Source organism: Rhinatrema bivittatum, chromosome 3, assembly GCF_901001135.1.
Source record: "Rhinatrema bivittatum chromosome 3, aRhiBiv1.1, whole genome shotgun sequence".
NCBI classification, from domain to species: domain Eukaryota; kingdom Metazoa; phylum Chordata; class Amphibia; order Gymnophiona; family Rhinatrematidae; genus Rhinatrema; species Rhinatrema bivittatum.
The window spans coordinates 251,386,807-251,406,149 of NC_042617.1; the positions used below are offsets into that span (position 1 = coordinate 251,386,807).

Genomic DNA, 19,343 nt, shown 5'->3' on the forward strand with positions numbered 1-19,343 from the left:
GCGCTTGGGGCTGTGGTCCCAGTGCCGCAGGATGAGATCCGCATGGGTCGATATTCCATTTACTTCGTTGTTTCGCCCCATTCTGGACTTGAAGCGAGTGAATGCGGTATTGAAGATCCCCCATTTTTGCATGGAAACTTTGCGGTCGGTGATTGCAGCCGTATGTGCTCAGGAGTTCCTGGCGTCTCAAGACTTGACGGAAGCATACCTGCACATTCCGATTCGGCGAGGTCATCAGCGCTACCTGCAGTTTATGGTCTTAGGGCAGCATTTCCAATTTCAAGCGCTCCCTTTTGGACTGGCAACAGCACCTCGTACATTCACCAAAGTCATGATGGTCATGGCAGCAACCTTACGGCGTCAGGGAGTCCTGGTACATCCTTATCTTGACGATTGGCTCATTCGGGCAAAGTCAGAGAGCAGTTGTTGCTCCGCCGTACAGACAGTGCTCCAGACTCTGCAATCTCTAGGCTGGGTAGTGAATCTAGCCAAGAGCTACTTAATCCCATCTCAAACTCTAGAGTACTTGGGAGTATGTTTCGACATACTTCAGGGCAGGGTGTTCCTGATGGAGGAGAGAGTGATCAAGTTGCAAACTCAAGTTCGGCGCTTGTCAAGGTTGCGCACCCCCAGAGCCTGGGACTTCCTGCAGGGCCTCGGCTCAGTGACTTCGACCTTTAGAGCTGGTACCGTGGGCCTTCGCTCATATGAGGCCACTTCAGAAGGCTCTTCTAGCACAGTGGAGCCTGTTATCAGAGGCATTCCACCAATCTGTGTCTCTCACTCCTCTTGCTAGGGACAACCTATCCTGATGGTTTCACACTCCCAACCTGGTGCGGGGAGTCGCATTGGAGGTTCCGGACTGGGTCATACTTACTACCGACACCAGTCTGTCTGGTTGGGGGGGGGGGTGTCAGGGTCAAGCGGCCCAGGGCGCCTGGTCGGCAAAGGAGGCCTCTTGGTCTGTCAATCGCTTGGAGACCAGGGCTGTACGTTTAACTTTACTTGCCTTTCTGCCTTTGGTTCGGGGCCGGTCCCTAAGGGTTCTATCGGACAATGCGACGACTGTAGCTTACATCAATAGACAAGGCGGCACCAAGAGTCAAGCAGAAGCACAGGAAGCTCACGTGTTGATCTTCTGGGCAGAACAACAGCTGATTCAGATAGCTGCTTCGCATATTGCAAGGGTCAAAAATGTCCAAGTAGATTTTCTCAGTCGCAGTTTTTTGATCATAGAGAATGGGAATTGTCAGATGCGGCAATGCGGCTCATTTGCAGGAAGTGGGGACATTCACACATAGATCTGATGGTGACTCGACACAATACGAAAGCTCCCCGCTTCTTCAGCAGATGGAGGGAACACGGGGACGAGAGCGTAGACGCTTTAGTGGTGCCTTGGCCTCGAGAAGTTGTTCTATACGTTTTCCCGCCGTGGCCACTGATAGGCAACGTTTTGCGGCGCATAGACAGACATCCGGGGGAGGTGGTACTGGTGGCCCCAGAGTGGTCTCTCCGGCCGTGGTTCACGGATCTGGTCAACCTAACAGTCAAGGGCCTGTTGCAGTTCGGTCATCTCCCTTGTCTTCTGCGGCAGGGTCCCATATTTTTCGACCAGGTAGATCGCTTTTGTCTAGCAGCATGGCTTTTGAGAGGAAGCGTTTGAGGAGCAGGGGTTTTCTGGAAGTGGTGATTACTACCCTTCATCAAGCGAGACAGAAGCCCACCTCCTTATCCTATGTACAAGACTGGAAGGTTTTTGAGTCACGGTATGTGTCTAAAGGAGCTCAAGCATTCCATTCTTCTCTGTCTCACGTCTTGTTGTTCCTCCAGGATGGATTAGTCAAGGGCCTCACTTTCAACTCGCTAAGAGTGCAAGTGGAGGCCTTGGCTTCCCTATGAGGGAAGGTGGATGGGTACCAAATATCTTCTCACCCTGATGTGGTCAGATTTATTCAAGGAGTCAAGAATCTGCATCCTCCTGTGCAGAGGATTTGTCCTCTTTGGAATCTCAATCTCATTCTTAGGGTTTTGTGTGAGGCTCCCTTCGAACCTATTCGCAGAGCGACCCTCAAGGATCTGACTTTGAAGGTTGTTTTCCTGGTAGCTGTCTGCTCTGCGAGGAGAATTTCTGAGTTACAAGCTTTATCATGTCGCGATCCATTTCTTCAAATTTCGGAAGCAGGTGTCTCGTTGCGTACAGTGCCATCTTTTCTTCTGAAGGTGGTTTCCGCTTTCATCTCAATCAGACAGTGGAGCTGCTGGCCTTTCTGGACTTGAGTAGTTCTGAGCCTAATGCATGGGAACTTCGGAAGTTAGATGTCCATAGAGCCTTGTTGCAATATCTCAAGGTCACAAATGATTTTAGGAGGTCTGATCACCTTTTTATTTTGTGGAGTGGTCCGAAGAAGGGTACCCAGGCTTCCAAAACTTCCATTGCAAGGTGGCTTAAGGAAGCCATGGGTCTACATACATTCTCAAGGATCAAACAAGTGCCGGAAGGTTTGAGAGCTCACTCTACTCAGTCGCAGGTGACCTCTTGGGCAGAAACTCAGTTGGTTTCTCCTCAGGAAATTTATAAAGCGGCGACTTGGAAGTCGCTGCATACTTTTGTGAGACACTATCGGCTAGATATGGGGGATCCAGAGGCTCAGTCTTTTGGTGAGAGTGTCTTGTGAGTGGGACTCTCCAGGTCCCACCCTGGTAGGGAGCTTTGGTACATTCCAGGAGTCTGGACTGATTCCGGGTACGTACAGGGAAAGGAAAATTGGTTCTTACCTGCTAATTTCCGTTCCTGTAGTACCACAGATCAGTCCAGAGCCCTCCCATTTTATGGAGGTGGAGAGTCGACCACTCATCTGTTGTATTTTTGGTATAGCAGAAGAGTTCATTACCAAGTTTTTTTATACTAGTTCTATACAAGTTTTGTTATACAAGGTTTTGATTGCCTGTTTTGGTATGGCACTTAGCTTGGGTACAGGTCAATACTGAGGAACTGCAGGTGGCATCAAGGGTATTTGAAGCAGTGTCAGTTTTCACTTTCTCTGTCTCCATCTGCTGGCACGGATGAATAAACCCAGGAGTCTGGATTGATCTGTGGTACTACAGGAACGGAAATTAGCAGGTAAGAACCAATTTTCCTATATTACACCAATTCACCCTATTAAGAAAAGAGAACAAACCAAGCTGCTATAGATCTCTACGCAGAAAACTACACTCTAGGGGGTAGATTTTCAAAACGGCGCGTTAGTGTACTTTTGTTGGCGCTCCAGGCGCAAACAAAAGTACGCGGGATTTTAGTAGATACGCGCGTAGCCGCTAAAATCCTGGATCGGCGCGCACAAGGCTGCCTAATCCGTGTAGCCGGCGCGCGCCGAGCCGCGCAGCCTGCCGCCGTTCCCTCCAAGGGCCGCTCCGAAATCGGAGCAGCCTCGGAGGGACTTCGCTAACGCCCTCCCCTCCCCTTCCCCTCCCTTCCTCTACCTAACCCACCCCCACGGCCCTGTCTAAACCCCCCCTTACCTTTGTTGGGGGATTTACGCCTCCCAGAGGGAGAAGTAAATCCCCGCACGCCAGCGGCCCGCTGGCGCGCCTAGACACAACCCAGGGGCGGTTCCGGAGGGCGCGGCCATGCCCCCGGACGGCCCCGGGCCGAAACCACCACCCCCGGGCCCGCCCCCGAAACGCCGCGCCCCGCCCCGAAAACGGCGCGCCGCTCGGCTCCGCCCCGACACGCCCCCCTCGGAAAACCCCGGGACTTACGCGAGTCCCGGGGCTCTGCGCGCGCCGGTAGGCCTATTGAACATAGGCGCAGCGGCGCGCAGGGCCCTGCTCGATTAAATCCGGGCGGATTTTTCGCGAGCAGGGCTCTTAAAATCCGCCCCCACGGGGAATATCTCACTTCAGTCACACATACAGAACATAGACAGACCTTCAAAAAACAGAATAAAGAGACAATAAAATATAAATTGAAACATACACATAGAAACTGAACTGGAAATTGCAACAAGCCAAATTCTGTATGTAGTTCAACGGTATAAAAAAAGAAATATTACCATTCCTCATAAAACAATAAAATCAAGGAAATAAATTTCATCAATAGTATTAAAACCACACCAATACAAAGTATAATTCAAAACAGCTATCAAATAGAATAACCTCCAATAATTAAAAACTCATAGAAACATTTTCCCAACACCAATAAATTATTTCAAAACAGAAACATCAAATATCACTCAATAATTAAAACTAATAAGGATTTTTAAAATTCCCTGCTTTCCATACATGGGATCTTTTGATTTCCAGATACCATCTGGGTTCCCCTAGGGCTCGGCGCACGCAAGGTGCACTAGCGTGCACCCCCTTGTGCACGCCAACCTCGGATTTTATAACATGCGCGCGGCTGCGCACACATGTTATAAAATCGGGGGTACTCTTGTGCGCGCCGGGTTGCGCGCACAAATGTACGCCTGTGCATACGTCTTTTTGACTGAAGCTTTTATTATATTTTAAAGATTCTCTTTATGTCTCCCAAATGTTCAACTTCTGCAGTTGCTACTTCTCTTTTATCCAAACCACACAGACTGATGCCTCTGGCCCACAAGTGTTGCTGGCCTCCTTCTCCTTCCAACTACTGAATGAGTCAGCACCTGAGATTTCCAGTGTTTTTCTGGAGACCAGGCAATCTCTACAAAATCCTGGATATTTAAGAGCACAGATGCTATAATCTGCTGGAGAGCTGCTCTTACTGACAAGAGGCCCTATCAAACAGTGTATTACACACATATTATAATGCAGCTGGGGAGAGAGGGACTGAGGGTGTCCTGTTTGCTGTTCCAGGCATCGGTCACATTCAGCGATGTCGCTGCTTATTTCTGGGAAGTGGAGTGGAGCATTCTGGGAGAATGGCAGAAGGAGCTGTACAAGAAAGTCATCAAGGAGATTCATGGCATCCTCATGTCAAGGGGTAAATATGCCTTTTCTGTTATCTACCACGCATAGTGCAGAACCCCTGCTTTCCTATGGCAGACTTTTCAAGATTTTGTAGCAAGAGTTACCAAATTCTGTGGCAGATTTTTAAAAATGCTGTAGCCATTATGTGGCAAATTTGTGTAATTTTGCAACAAGATTCAGATCACTGACTGTTGTTTTTGCACAATTTTTTTTAAATTATATACAAATACAAAATTTATCAAGTACAATAATAATTTATAAAGTAAAGGCATATGTTATACACTTTTTTAACCCTGAAATGTCACTTTTGCTTTTAATTGAGATACAGTGCAACATCCTTGTTATATTTTCTTGAGAAAGTTCTTGTTATATTTCCAAGTATATGAGTTTCTGCATGCTGAAAAAGCCCTTCAGCATCAGTAGCTTGTCATGCTGTAATTCAAGGCCACTCTACCTTATAGGTAAAAAGGGCAGCTGAGCTGGCCCTTTACTGCAGGGAAGTCCATTGCAGGAGCACATAGGCCAGTACCAGAATTTCAGGCATAAGAACATGCCATACTGGGTCAGACCAAGGGTCCATCAAGCCCAGCATCCTGTTTCCAACAGTGGCCAATCCAGGCCATAAGAACCTGACAAGTACCCAAAAACTAAGTCTATTCCATGTTACTGTTGCTAATAATAGCGGTGGCTATTTTCTCAGTCAGCCTAATTAATAGCAGGTAATGGACTTCTCCTCCAAGAACTTATCCAATCCTTTTTTAAAACACCGCTACACTGACTGCACTAACCACATCCTCTGGCAACAAATTCCAGAGTTTAATTGTGTGTTGAGTGAAAAAGAAACTTTCTCCGATTAGTTTTAAAATGTGCCACATGCTAACTTCATGGAGTGCCCCCTGGTCCTTCTATTATCTGAAAGATAAATAACCAATTCACCTTTTACCCGTTCTAGACCTCTCATGATTTTAAAACACCTCTATCATGTCCCCCCTCAGCCTTCTCTTCTCCAAGCTGAAATGTCCTAAACCTCTTTAGTCTTTCCTCATAGGGGAGCTGTTCCATTCCCCTTATCATTTTGGTAGCCCTTCTCTATACCTTCTCCATCGCAATTATATCTTTTTTGAGATGCGGCGACCAGAATTGTACACAGTATTCAGGTGCGGTCTCACCATGGAGCGATGCACAGGCACTATGACATTTTCCGTTTTATTCACCATTCCCTTTCTAATAATTCCCAACATTCCTTTTGCTTTTGTGACTGCCGCAGCACACTGTACCGACGATTTCAATGTGTTATCCACTATGACACCTAGATCTCTTTCTTGGGTGATAGCTCCTAATATGGAACCTAACGTTGTGTAACTATATCATGGGTTATTTTTCCCTATATGCATCAGCTTGCACTTATCCACATTAAATTTCATCTGCCATTTCGATGCCCAATTTTCCAGTCTCACAAGGTCTTCCTGCAATTTATCACAATCTGCTTGTGATTTAACTACTCTGAACAATTTTGTATCATCTGCAAATTTGATTACCTCATTCGTTGTATTTCTTTTCCAGATCATTTATAAATATATTGAAAAGTAAGGGTCCCAATAAAGATCCCTGAGGCACTCCACTGCCCACTCCCTTCCACTGAGAAAGTTGTCCATTTAATCCTACTCTCTGTTTCCTGTCTTTTAGCCAGTTTGCAATCCACGAAAGGACATCGCCACCTATACCATGACTTTTTACTTTTCCTAGAAGCCTCTCATGAGGAACTTTGTCAAACGCATTCTGAAAGTCCAAGTATACTACATCTACCGGTTCACCTTTATCCACATGTTTATTAACTCCTTCAAAAAAGTGAAGCAGATTTGTGAGGCAAGACTTGCCCTGGGTAAAGCCATGCTGACTTTGTTCCATTAAACCATGTCTTTCTATATGTTCTGTGATTTTGATGTTTAGAACACTTTCCACTATTTGTCCTGGCACTGAAGTCAGGCTAACCGGTCTGTAGTTTCCCGGATCACCCCTGGAGCCCTTTTTAAATATTGGGGTTACATTAGCTACCCTCCAGTCTTCAGGTACAATGGATGATTTTAATCCATTGTTTCCTGCTCCAGGTTTCCCCTCCCTGGCAGCCTAGAGCAGAGCAGCCACTCTGCTCTCTAATCCAGTGCCTTCTTTTCATCTTATCTCTTTCCCTGTTTACAGGGAACAGAATGGGAAGGGTGAAAGATTGGACAGAAGAGCAAAGAAGAATCCAATTTTTGTCTGCATGTTTCTATTTCTAATTTGTGGTCACTTAGTCTGTATTTGGTGATGATCTGTGTTCTGCATATGTGACGGAGCTCAGATCTTACACTAGCATGTAGGAATCTGTAGCAATCCAGCTTATTCTGTTTTCCAAATAGGAGATGTATTTGTGTTTTAGGGCCCAGTGGAATATTTTCAATGTTGTCTGATCAGACCTTTGTTAGTTTTAACCGTTTTTGATAAAAAAAAAAAAAAAAAGATTGAGCCAGGACTGCTGCTGTTAGATCAAGGAACTCTGGTCCTTTCTTGGGGAGTGAGGGGTGAGTTGGGCACCCTCTTCCTTCTGAAGCCATGTTGGGTGGTAGCCCCGGAGGCAGGAGAGGGGGCTTGGACCCTTGAAGAGTCTAAGGGACCCTGGCAGCAGTGGTGTAGGCAGAACTGATTTTTTGGGTGGGCCAAGGGGTTAACATGGGTGGGCTCTAGGCATACAGGTCTGAACGCTACTTGTATTTTTATTGATAAATAATGCCTTAGCAAGCACCCTACAATCATGAATGAAACTTTTTTAGAATATTTTAACTCAATTATTGCAAGCACTTCCAACATTAAAAATTCCTTATTAATCTGTATTAATTCATTTATATTTATTGCAGTTTATAAATACACAAGAATATCATGTAAAGAGCAAAGAACACAACAGATCAAATCAGTCATGTCATAAAACAAATATCAATGTATTATTTATGAATCCTCTTTCCAGAAAGGCAGAGATTATCATAACTACAATGAAATAGCAATAATCATAAGAGGGGTACAGAGCAAAACTACGACAGCTCACATTGCAGCCCTCCATGAAAAAAACTGTATTTAATTCTGGAGTCACCTCACCAAAAACATTCACTGCTAAACATTTTGTGAAGTAACACATACCCCTCCAAAAAAACCCCCCAAAAAACCCACCTAGAACCTTGCATTACCATATCATAACAGCACTGACCCTCAGGACTCAAATAACAGCAACCTTATGAATAAGAAGCAATGCAAATACTACCAGGTTCTACACCACCTACTGGGCTAATAGAACAAGCTGGACTGCTACAAATCTCTACACACTAACAGATACACATACAGGTAGAGCACAAACTGACCCTTACGTAATATAAGGGACTACAATTTAGAAATAGAAACATGCAGACAAAACTGAAATAGCCTGAGAAACCAGACTCTGAACAGTGGAACAGTAAAGAGCAAAATACAAAAATATAAGAAATGCAGATACCCAAAGAAGGCATATTCCAATTGCTAAAAAAATCAAAATAGTTTTTTTTTTTACCTTTGTTATCTGATCTTTTTATTTTTGTAATCGGTTGGTCCCAGTCTCTTTTTTTTCCATTTTCCTCCTTATCAGTCATTTCCTAATATTTTCTCCAGGGTCGCTCCTTTCTGTTTCTTCTCTTTCCAATCTTCTTCCCTTCCTCTCTCACAGATACACACAGACTCTCTTACATATACAAGCTCTCACTCTCACATGCTCTACCACACACACGTGCTCACTCTCTCACTCACACACCCAGGCTCCCATTTTTCACACACACAAAACACCTATGCTCCTGTTCTCACACAAACAACCCAGGCTGCCATTCTGACCCACACATACACACACCCAGGCTACTATTCTCACACACACACATACAGACAAGTTCCCATTCTTACACACACAAACACACACACACACACACGACACCCAGGCTCCCATTCTTTCACACACAAACAACCCAGGTTCCCATTCTCCCATATGCACATACACACAAGCTCCTATTCTCTCACACACAAATACCCACACTTTGGTTTCCATTCTCACACACATCCACATAATCAGACTTCCATTCTCACATGCACACACTGGGCCTCACTGCCAAACCCTTTTCTTCCTCTGCAAGGATGGGCTCCCATAGTGGTCTTGCTCTGGCGGGCCTTCTTCACCACACGGAGATGGGCTCCCCTAGTGGCCTTGCTCCAGCAGATCCTCGCTTTCACTGCCGTGGGGCTGGGCTCCCACCATACCCTGACATTGACGGGCATTCTTCTTTATCGCCATGGGGACAGGCTCCCAAGGCGGCCTTGCTTCAGCGGGGCCGCTTTCTTCACTGCCACGGCGACAGGCTCCTATGACAGCCTTGTTTCGGCGGGGGGGGGGGTTCTTCTTTGCCACCACAGGGATGGGGCTCCCATGGTAGCCTTGCTTCAGCGGGCAATCTTCTTCTTCAGCCACTGGTATGAAGGAGTCCGCAACTGCCATTCTTCAAGCTCCATTTGGTGTCGGGTAGCCCAAAGTGGGTGGACCATGGCCACCCGTGGCTACACCACTGCCTGACAGGAAACATTTTTTACAGACTGTATATATATGGCCATGCACAGGACCTAAGAACATAAGTTGCCATACTGGGTAAGACCAAGGGTCCATCAAACTCTGCATCCTGTTTCCAACAGTGGCCAGTTCAAGACACAGGACCCTGGGCAGTACCCAACATTAAATAGATCCCAAGCTACTATTCCTTATTGATTAATAGCAGTTTATGGACTTCTCCAGGAATTTATTCAAACCTTTTGTAAACCCCGTTACACTAAATGCTGTAACCACATCCTCTGGCAATGAATTCCAGAGCTTAATTGTGCGTTGTGTGAAAAAGAATTTTCTCAGATTTGTTTTAAATGTGCTTCTTGCTAACTGCTTGGAGTGCCCCCTATTCTTTCTATTATCTGAGAGAGAGTAAATAACTGATTCACATTTACCCGTTCAAGTCCTTTCATGATTTTTAGACCTTTATCACATCCCTCCTCAGTTGGCTCTCAGACCTGCAGAACCAGGGACATCTGAATCCACAAAGGACACCATTCACCTCATAGGATCAGCAGCCAAGAGACTAGGGAGGGCTCAGAAACCTCTCCCTATGGGGTATTCGAGCATCCATGCCTCTAGGGAAGCTTCATGGTTTGAGATGAACCTCTCCCCAGGGCTCTCCAAAAAATTCACAGCTAAAAGATTCCACCATAATCCAATTATTCCAGAAAGAGGAGCTAGCGGCCCTTATTTCTAATGTGGTTGAGACACTGGGGATGTCAGAGCCTTAGAAGACATTCTTACTAGGATGTACATATCAGTCAAAAACTGCTATGGCTGATTCCAGACGGGCTAATTCTGGGCTGTCTGGAAGCTGCTAGATCCAACTTAGGGCAGCTAGGGCCACAAATGGAGGGGAGGCCTGCAGAGCCCTTGCATTTGTTGTAAAGACTTGTTTGAGAGGTCCCTCTATTTTCCTGTCTTGGAGGTCTTTCAGCACTGACCTCCTCTTCTACAGGAATAGTCATCTTCCACGTGACAGCTGTAACCAGTGCATTGACATGAGGGATTCTCAAGAAGCTGTTCTCTTCCTCCAGTAGCAGGGGTAAATCTTACTTGACGTTCTTCCTCCTTTTAACCCCCTGTGTGGGGTGTTCTGTTCCATCAGACCCATATGCCTGAGGCAGTGTGCAACAAGAATGCCCTTGTTGGCTTTCTAATGCCCTGGAGAATAGTGGGAACATAATGTCATCGCCAGTGTCTCAACCATGCTAGAAATAAGATCCACCAGCTCCTCTTTCTGGACTAAGTGGAAACGAGAGCCATCAGGCACTTTCTTCCCCTAAAAAGAGGGAAGGCAGTCAGGGTTTAGCCAGACAATGCCATGGCAGTAAGATATTCAGCACACAAGGCAGCAACCGCAGCCCTTCGTTATTGCAGAAGGCAGCACGGATGCTCGAGTGGGCAAAGAAGCATCTTCTCCAGCTCTCAGCAGCCTACATAGCAGGAAGGAAGAACCTACAAATGGGGACTACCTCAGCAGACACAGATTGGAGCCAGGAGAATGGACACTGGGCCAGAGGACTTTCAAAGTATAGTGAGCTGCTGGAGGCATGGACCTAATGGTAACACATGCAAATGCCAAGGCCAACGTATTTTTCAGCCGCAGGGCAGAACCAGGTTCCAGGGGAATAGATGCACTTTATATACCATTGGCCAAGGCTCAGCTTGCTATATGTCTTCCCACCATGAGCATTAATGGGCAGGTACAATAAAGAAGATGGAAAACCATCAATTCTTGGAATCCTAGTAGTCCCAGATTGGCCAAGAAGACCTTGGTATGTGGATCTGGTGAGGCTGCTGGACAGAGCCCTGCTGGATTTACCAAGGAGCGCGGGGTCTTTCTCTGGCAAGGTCTAGAACCGATGGAATACCCAACGTCATTCTCTCTTCTGTTTGTCCCTTGAGAGGGGCGCACTTGTGCAAAAGAGGGTACTCTGCCTCTATAATGTCATATGTTAAAGGCACAGAAGTTTTCTACTTTCCTGGCCTATGTCAGAGTTGGTGAATGTTTAAGAACTTTTTTACCAAGCAGGACCATGCTCCTTGGAAAGCAGATATCTCTCAAATATTAGATTTCCTGCAAATGGATCTGGATAAAGGGCTGGTACTTGGGTCCTTGAAAGTCCAGGTTACATCCGTTGAATTTTATAGAAGCCAAATTAAAGACACCTTAGTAGCGGTGCACTTGGACGTAGGGAGGTAAATACTCAAAGTTGGCCGTGTAAATAACTTAGCCATTAAAACTTATTCGGCTAAGTTACAATGTGTATTTAGCAGCATGATGAATGAGTCTATCCAGCTAAGTTTAGACCTGCTCTATGGCGTGTCTAAACTTACATGTTTTCTTGTGTGGCTACTTCCAAATATCATTAGTTAGTGTAGAGGTTATACGGCTAACCCGTTCCGCCCACGCTTCACCCAGAACACGCTTACTTTTGTGCGTGCAAACTTTTAGCGGTATAAGGGACTTGTATGACTAAGTGGCAGCCGCTGAATGTAAGTTCATATTCAGCAGCTGCAATTTAGCTGCATAAGTCCCGCTTATCCGGCTAAGTAGCACTGAATGCACTTTGAATATCGGGCCCCGGGCGTTTTCTCAAAGGGGTAAAACACATCAAGCCACCATTCCGCTTCGTGGTTCCCCAGTGGGACCTTAGTCTGGTGCTAAGGGCCTTAGTCAATCCACCCCTCAATCCACTAAAGCAGGCATCTAGTAAGGACTTGTCACTGAAGGCTTCTTTACTTGTGGCGTTATATTGCCATTATTGTTTGCAATTTTCTCAATATACGCTTTCCCCTTCCAAGTTTTAAGTGTCCTGGCTGGTAATTTGCTGGATTTGTTACCAAAGCGAAAGAAATTATATTCTTCATGTTGCAACATTTTTTGGGCCCTCATATGCAGAAGGGAATTTAGGCTTTCAAGTGCTATTTTGTATTCTAACAGTTTTCTTACAATGTTGTCTGATTAATTTCCTTTTTAGCCATTGCATCTTCTCCTCTAATTGCAGTATATATATCTAGAGAGAGATTTATTTTCCTTAGTAATTATGAAATTTATTTTGCCTCGAAGGAGTGATTTGCTAGCCTCCCAATACAAATCAGGGGAATCCACATGTTGGATATTATTAATCTCATAACTTTCCCACTTTTTCCTTCAGATATTCCTTACATTCTGTATCATTTGCCAGGTAACTAGGGAATCTCCACAAACATTCCTTCTTTCCTTCCAAATTAATATTAAGGTCTACCCATATCAAAGAGTGGTCGGATTTCATAGGCGGGCCAATTTTAGTAGACACTACTCATGGGAAATCATTTTGAGACACTAGAATATAGTCAATTCTGGACAAGGATCCATGTGCATGTGTGAAGTCCCTAACAGAAGGGTTGAGAGCCCTCCACACATCTATTAATTGCAATATTTTGCAGAGATATGCAATTCCTTTTAGTTTCCTTTTACTTGAACCTTGCCCTCCTATCGATTTTCAAGTAGAGGATAATGTACATGGTTAAAATTCCCCATTACTATAAGTGTTCCTTGTACCAATTCCATTAATTTCCCTGCCAAACCTGCAAAAAAAAGCATGGTTATATTCATTTGGGGCATATAAATTACATAATGTGATTTCTTTCCCATTTAATTTTCCCAAAAGAATAATGAACCTAACCCTCTGAATCTGTGATCACATTGGTTCTTTGGAAAATAGCAGTTTTACTAGTTAGAGTAGCAGCCCCTTCTTTTTTCCTCTTTTGCAGCCGAAAAGTAGCACTCGTTCACCCATTCCCTCTTGGGTTTTGCGCTTTTCACCTCTGATAGATGCATCTCTTGAATGCTTGCTACTGTCTCCCCATGTCTGTGCAGGGCTTGCAATATTTTTCTTGCACTTTTATAGGAGATCCTATGCCATTTATTTATCTATTTATTTATTTAAAAATGTTTCTATACTGTCTTTACAAACAAAGTTTAGTCAAAACGATGTACAAGGAAGTAATCAAAAAATAAAATCTCTTAAAATTACAAAAGAATAAATAAATACAAGAAAATTAACCTGATCCTATGACCCCCCCCCGTCAGCTCGTGTCTCATCGAATTGGAGCAGTAACTGCTGTTCCAAAGTGAGAGACTTCCCCCCAGCCATGCCTCTCACTACCCTGAATCCACCATCCCCCAGCCCATCCATATCTGTTTATTTGTAAATGGCATAGGATCTCCTATAAAAGTGCAAGAAAATATTGCAAGCCCTGCACAGACATGGGGCGGCAGTAGCAAGCATTCAAGAGATGCATCTATCAGAGGTGAAAAGCACAAAACCCAAGAGGGAATGGGTGAACGAGTGCTACTTTTCGGCTGCAAAAGAGAAAAAAGAAGGGGCTGCTACTCTAGTAAAACTGCTATTTTCCAAAGAACCAATGTGATCGCAGATTCAGATTTAACCTTCTGCTAGAACTCAGTAAACCAACCCCATTCTTAGACCTCTGAACTTTACTATAATCTCCCCACCTCCTCTCCCTTTTTCCCTAATCCTTACTCTCATCTGTTCTCTATTTGAGAACATGAGGTTGGTGGAATCATGTGGACAAGTGCCCTCCCCTTCCCCCCAGCCTCTATCCGTTTCTGTATAGGCCTCTGTCTCTTCCTTAGCCTTTCATTGAAACAGTTTGCTTAGCCCTATTAATAATTCACTAAACATCAAAGCAATTAATTAAACATTTTCTACTGCATACAGACTCTTACTGCTTCCAGTAAAGAGGGCAAAATGAACTTTTATTACCCCCTGCTTCTCAACTTATAATGCACCCATTCAAATTTTTGAGAGCAAGATTTTTGCGTGTCCGGCGATCTAATGTCTCATCTCCCAAATGCAGTCTCATCGCCTATCAAGGCCATCTCCGGCACGACCTGTGACCATTTGTTTTCTCTCTTTCTTTTCCCGCCCATTGGCACAGATTAAAACCTTTCCCCAGAATCTTTTTCCAAGTCCAGGTCAATCTTATCCATGCAAGCGATCACCTCTGGTATGATCTGCATGCAGTCCGCATCCACTGCATTTGAATTCCAGCACTATGTTTCCAATGCTCTCTTCAACTTTCAAACAGTGTAAACTTTTTTTATTTTACCATACTGTTCCTTTCCACGCGCTGATGACACTCATAGTACTGTCCAGCTGAAAAAAAAATCCCTTATATGTATCGAAACGCAGGTAATTATTTATTAACAAAATGGAATTTTTAGTTTTCTGTTAACCAATATGAGATGAGGCTCTGAATAAGATTTTCAGGATATCTTTGCTCATATGTACCAAAATATTATGGCTTTTTTTTTTGCCTTATAAGTAAATATCCAGAGCTGCAGCATGATCTTCATAACCGTTTAGCAACTTGAATTCAGAAACTTTATTATAACAGGGAATATCAACTCTCAAACAGCATAAAAATTTTCAGTCGCAGCTTCTTCCAATCAAACTTGGTTCTTACAACTTGTTTATGAATTGGTTGTGCCTTCTCCACGTCCTCAAACAACTGAGATTTCCCTAGCGTGTAGCCAGATGGACTCAGAACAAGTGGGTATAGTGTGCTCGTGCTAGCAGTTGGAGATGGATCTGACGTCAGCACGGGTACATATACCCCTTCAGAAGTGAAGCAACTCAGTAATTTCCGTCTCCAAAGCAGTTTGGAGCTCCTGCACGCTCGCTGAGCGTGTTTTCCAAATCTACTTTCTACTTTCTACTTTTGACTTACTAAATTTCTAAGAAGATACCAGACGACGAGCCCCGCACTCCTGCGGTGATACCCTTGGGTCCCTCCCCCAGTTGAGTTTCCCGAGGTGATTTCCGCGATCCCTCGGAGGTTTAGGCCTCGGGTCCGGTGGCCGAATCCGCGGCAGGGATCTAGCCTCCGAGCGAGAAGGGCTCGGGCCTGGCTGAGAGGCGCCTCGGTCCCGGCGTGGACTTCGCCCCGAGCATGACGAATTCGGCGGCTTAGAGGCAGGCGGGTGCATTTCCTCGAGCGCGGCGGTGAAGGTATTTCCCCTCTCCCCCCCGCAGCCGGAGACCGCCCGGGTTACAGCCGGGAAGCGCCGAAGATCAGGTAAGGCGTACATCTCTTACTTTTGGTCTCCAAGGTACGAGGATCAGCGGCGTTGCCGGTAGACGACACGCCGTGGAGGTCGCCATTTTGTCAGCCCTTGTTAAGGTATTGAGCGCCCACGGATAGGGCGCCTGTGGAGGGGCGCACAACGCAGCATATACATTACTAAGCGTATGTTCTTGTGCACATATTGTATATTATTGAGCGCATAGTGCTATACGCATAATTTTGAGCGCATCCTGTATATTTGAGCGCATATCGTATGCTCTTGAGCGCATATAGCTGAATGCATATTCTTAAGCGCATGTTGTATATTATTGAGCGAGTAGTGCTGAACGCATATTCTTGAGCGCATATTGTATGTTCTTGAACGCATAGTGCTGAACGCGTATCCTTGAGCGCATATGTTATATTTGAGCGCATATTGGATATTATTCAACGCATAATGCTGAACGCATATGCTTGAGCGCATATTGTATATTGAGCGCATATTGTATGTTATTTGAACGCATAGTGCTGAACGCATATTCTTGAGCGCATATTGTATATTTGCACGCATATTGTATATTATAAAGCGCATATTATTGGTATAAGCCGGCGCCCTGCATTCGCAAGACGCGATGGAACACTTGAATGCCCCAGCGTTTCCAGGGGCGGCACCTCCTGATTCCGGCGTGAAAGCTCTTGGCCTATGCTCAGCGTGCCAGCTTAGAGCCATGCAGAGCGAGGAGCCAGACTCCCTTTGTGCCCAATGTGAGGAGGCCGTGGGAGCCTCGGGCCAGGACCAGTCTCAACCGAGGTTTACCGACAGTTCCCCAGGGGCCACCCCGGATTTAGCGGGGCGTCCTGAACAGCCAGGAATTCCGGGGGATTTGGTACCCCGACGGCTAGAGACCGCTTCCATTTCCTGGGTGGACTTATTTAAGGGGATTCACGCTTTGTATAGATGCAGTCTGCTTCCCGTTCAGGCCCTGCTGCCCCGGCTGACCCTGTCCCTGGACCCTCTCGCCCTTACGGCGGGCACCCGCCTCTGGGCAGTCCGGCTCCTGCGGACCCTGATGTCTCGGAGGACGAGTCCGAACCCCCCGAGGAGGGGGAACTTCCCTCGGGGATAGAGCCATATCGAACTATGAGGCGGTTCTTTCCCAAGGAGGATCTCTCCGACCTGGTCTCTCAGTACCTGACGGAGTTGGCCATTCCGGGTCCCAGCACCATGGAGGCATCCACGCAGAACCCCCTGCTGGAGGGTCTTCGTCCCACAGCCCGCCATTTTTTCCTTCCTGCAAGCGGCGCAACAGCTGATCGATCTGGAGTGGAATGCGCCAGAGGCCTCATTCAAAGGGGGTTGGGCCCTCTCCGGCATGTACCCCTTGGACCCGGCAATCAAGGATATGCTGGCATGCCCTCAGGTGGACGCCTTGGTTAGCGCTGTGGTCAAACGCACTACCATTCCAGTGGAGGGGGGGGCAGCCCTCAAGGAGGCTCATGACCGACGCCTGGACGCCATCCTGAAACAAACCTTTGAGGTGGCAGCTCTGTCTTTGCGTATCGCAACCTGCTGCACAGTGGTAACGCGTTCCTGTTTGTCACAGTTCAGGAACAATGCTCCGGCAGCAGACATGGAGTCGGCTCTCTCGTTCCTTACGGATGCCGCCTCCGACCTAGTCCGTACGACAGCCAAGGGGGTCTCATCCTCAGTAGCAGCCAGGCGGCAGCTCTGGATACGGAACTGGTCAGCCGACGCTCCTTCTAAGACACGTCTCACTAGAATGCCGTTCAAAGGGTCTCTTCTGTTCGGCAGCGACCTAGATAGACTGGCCAGCACATGGGGTGCCTCTCCAGTACCTCGACTGCTGGAAGACAGGTCCAAGAGGAACCAGCGCACCTTTCCGAGGCCCTCCAGAGGTAGAAGCTCCCAACGCTTCATTCCTTATAGGAGTCGCTACCAGGCACCTCGTCCTCAGGCCAGGAACCAGTCCTTTCAGACCAAGCAGCACAAGAGGGGAGCCGGCTCGGGTTCGGGCCCCGGCCGCACCCCCCAATGAGAATCAGCCGATCCATCCGGGGGGTCGAAGCCACAGGGGGCAGGTTAACCCTCTTCTACCCCAGATGGGTCGAGATTACGTCGGACCAGTGGGTCCTCGCCATCATCCGAGAGGGGTATTATCTGGACTTCCATCACATCCCTCCGGACAGGTTTGTGGAATCTCCGTGTCCAATCCATAAGAAGGCAGCATTGGAAGCTACCCTGGCGAGGCTTCTGTCCTTGAAAGCCATAATCCCAGTACCTGCATGGGAAACGGATTCTGGGCACTATTCCATTTATTTCATGGTACCCAAGAAAGAGGGCACTTTCCGGCCCGTATTGGACCTCAAGTCAGTCAACCGATACTTAAGGATCCCGAAGTTTTGCATGGAAACTCTGCACTCAGTCAAGACCGCAGTACAGCCGGGGGAATTCCTCACGGCCTTAGACTTGTCAGAAGCCTACCTGCATATCCCGATCCATCGGGATCATCAGCGCTACCTACGCTTCAAGGTTCTGGGACAACACTTCCAATTCCGGGCTTTGCCCTTCGGGTTAGCCACGGCGCCGCGGACCTTCACCAAGGTGATCGTAGCAGTAACAGCGGCGCTCAGACGGGAAGGAATCCTTGTCCATCCCTACCTAGACGATTGGCTGATCAGAGCGAAATCACGAGAGGAGAGCCATCGGGCAACCAACAGGGTGATCGCCCTTCTGGAAAGCCTGGGATGGGTAGTCAACCTAAGCAAGAGTTCCCTACAGCCTTCCCAATCACTGGAATAGCTGGAAGTCCAGTTCGACACCCAGGCAGACAAAGTCAGCCTCACCACCAAGAGAAGGTTAAAACTCCAGATGCGTCAACGGTCCTTGATGGGAGCCAGCCGGCCCATAGCTTGGGACTATCTGCAGGTTCTCGGTCTCATGGCATCCACCCTGGAAGTGGTACCATGGGCAAGGGCCCATATGAGACCGTTACAACACTCCCTCCTCTCTCGGTGGAGCCCACGTTTACAGAACTACACCATGCATCTACCTCTACCCGCCAGGGTGCGGACCCAGCTATGGTGATGGTTGCAGTCCGACCACCTGAGCAGGGGGTCGAAGATGTCCTCCCCCTCATGGACTCTGCTCACCACAGATGCCAGCCTGAGTGGATGGGGAGCACACTGCGAAGAGCTCACCGCCCAAGGGCGGTGGAACAGAGAAGAGTCGGGGTGGAACATCAACCGCCTAGAGGCACGGGCAGTCCGATTAGCCTGCCTGCGATTTGCTCACAGACTGAGGAACAGAGCAGTCAGAGTGATGTCCGACAACGCCACCACAGTGGCATACATCAACCGACAGGGCGGAACCAGAAGCCAACAGGTGTCCCTAGAGATAGCCCCGCTGATGGCTTGGGCAGAGGCGAATCTCCAAGACATCTCCGCCGTCCACATTGCCGGAAGGGACAACACCGCGGCAGACTTCCTCAGCAGGGAAAGCCTAAGTCCGGGAGAATGGCAGCTGTCCCCCACAGCCTTCCAGATGATTGTGGATCAGTGGGGGACTCCGGACATGGACTTACTGACGGACAGGTCCAATGCTCAAGTACCCAGATACTTCAGCCGCAAGCGAGATCCGTTCTCTCACGGGATC

The 19,343-nt window shown here is 47.1% G+C and overlaps 1 protein-coding gene across 1 annotated transcript in view; it reads left to right on the top strand.

Annotated features, from left to right (window-relative positions):
- The window catches only part of LOC115088546 (zinc finger protein OZF-like), an 80,282-nt gene that overhangs the window by 4,045 nt on the left and 56,894 nt on the right, over positions 1-19,343 (top strand). Inside the window, exon 2 of the mRNA XM_029596806.1 lies at positions 4,837-4,963. Coding sequence (XP_029452666.1) covers positions 4,837-4,963 — 127 coding nt within the window. The remainder of the gene's footprint in view (positions 1-4,836; positions 4,964-19,343) is intronic.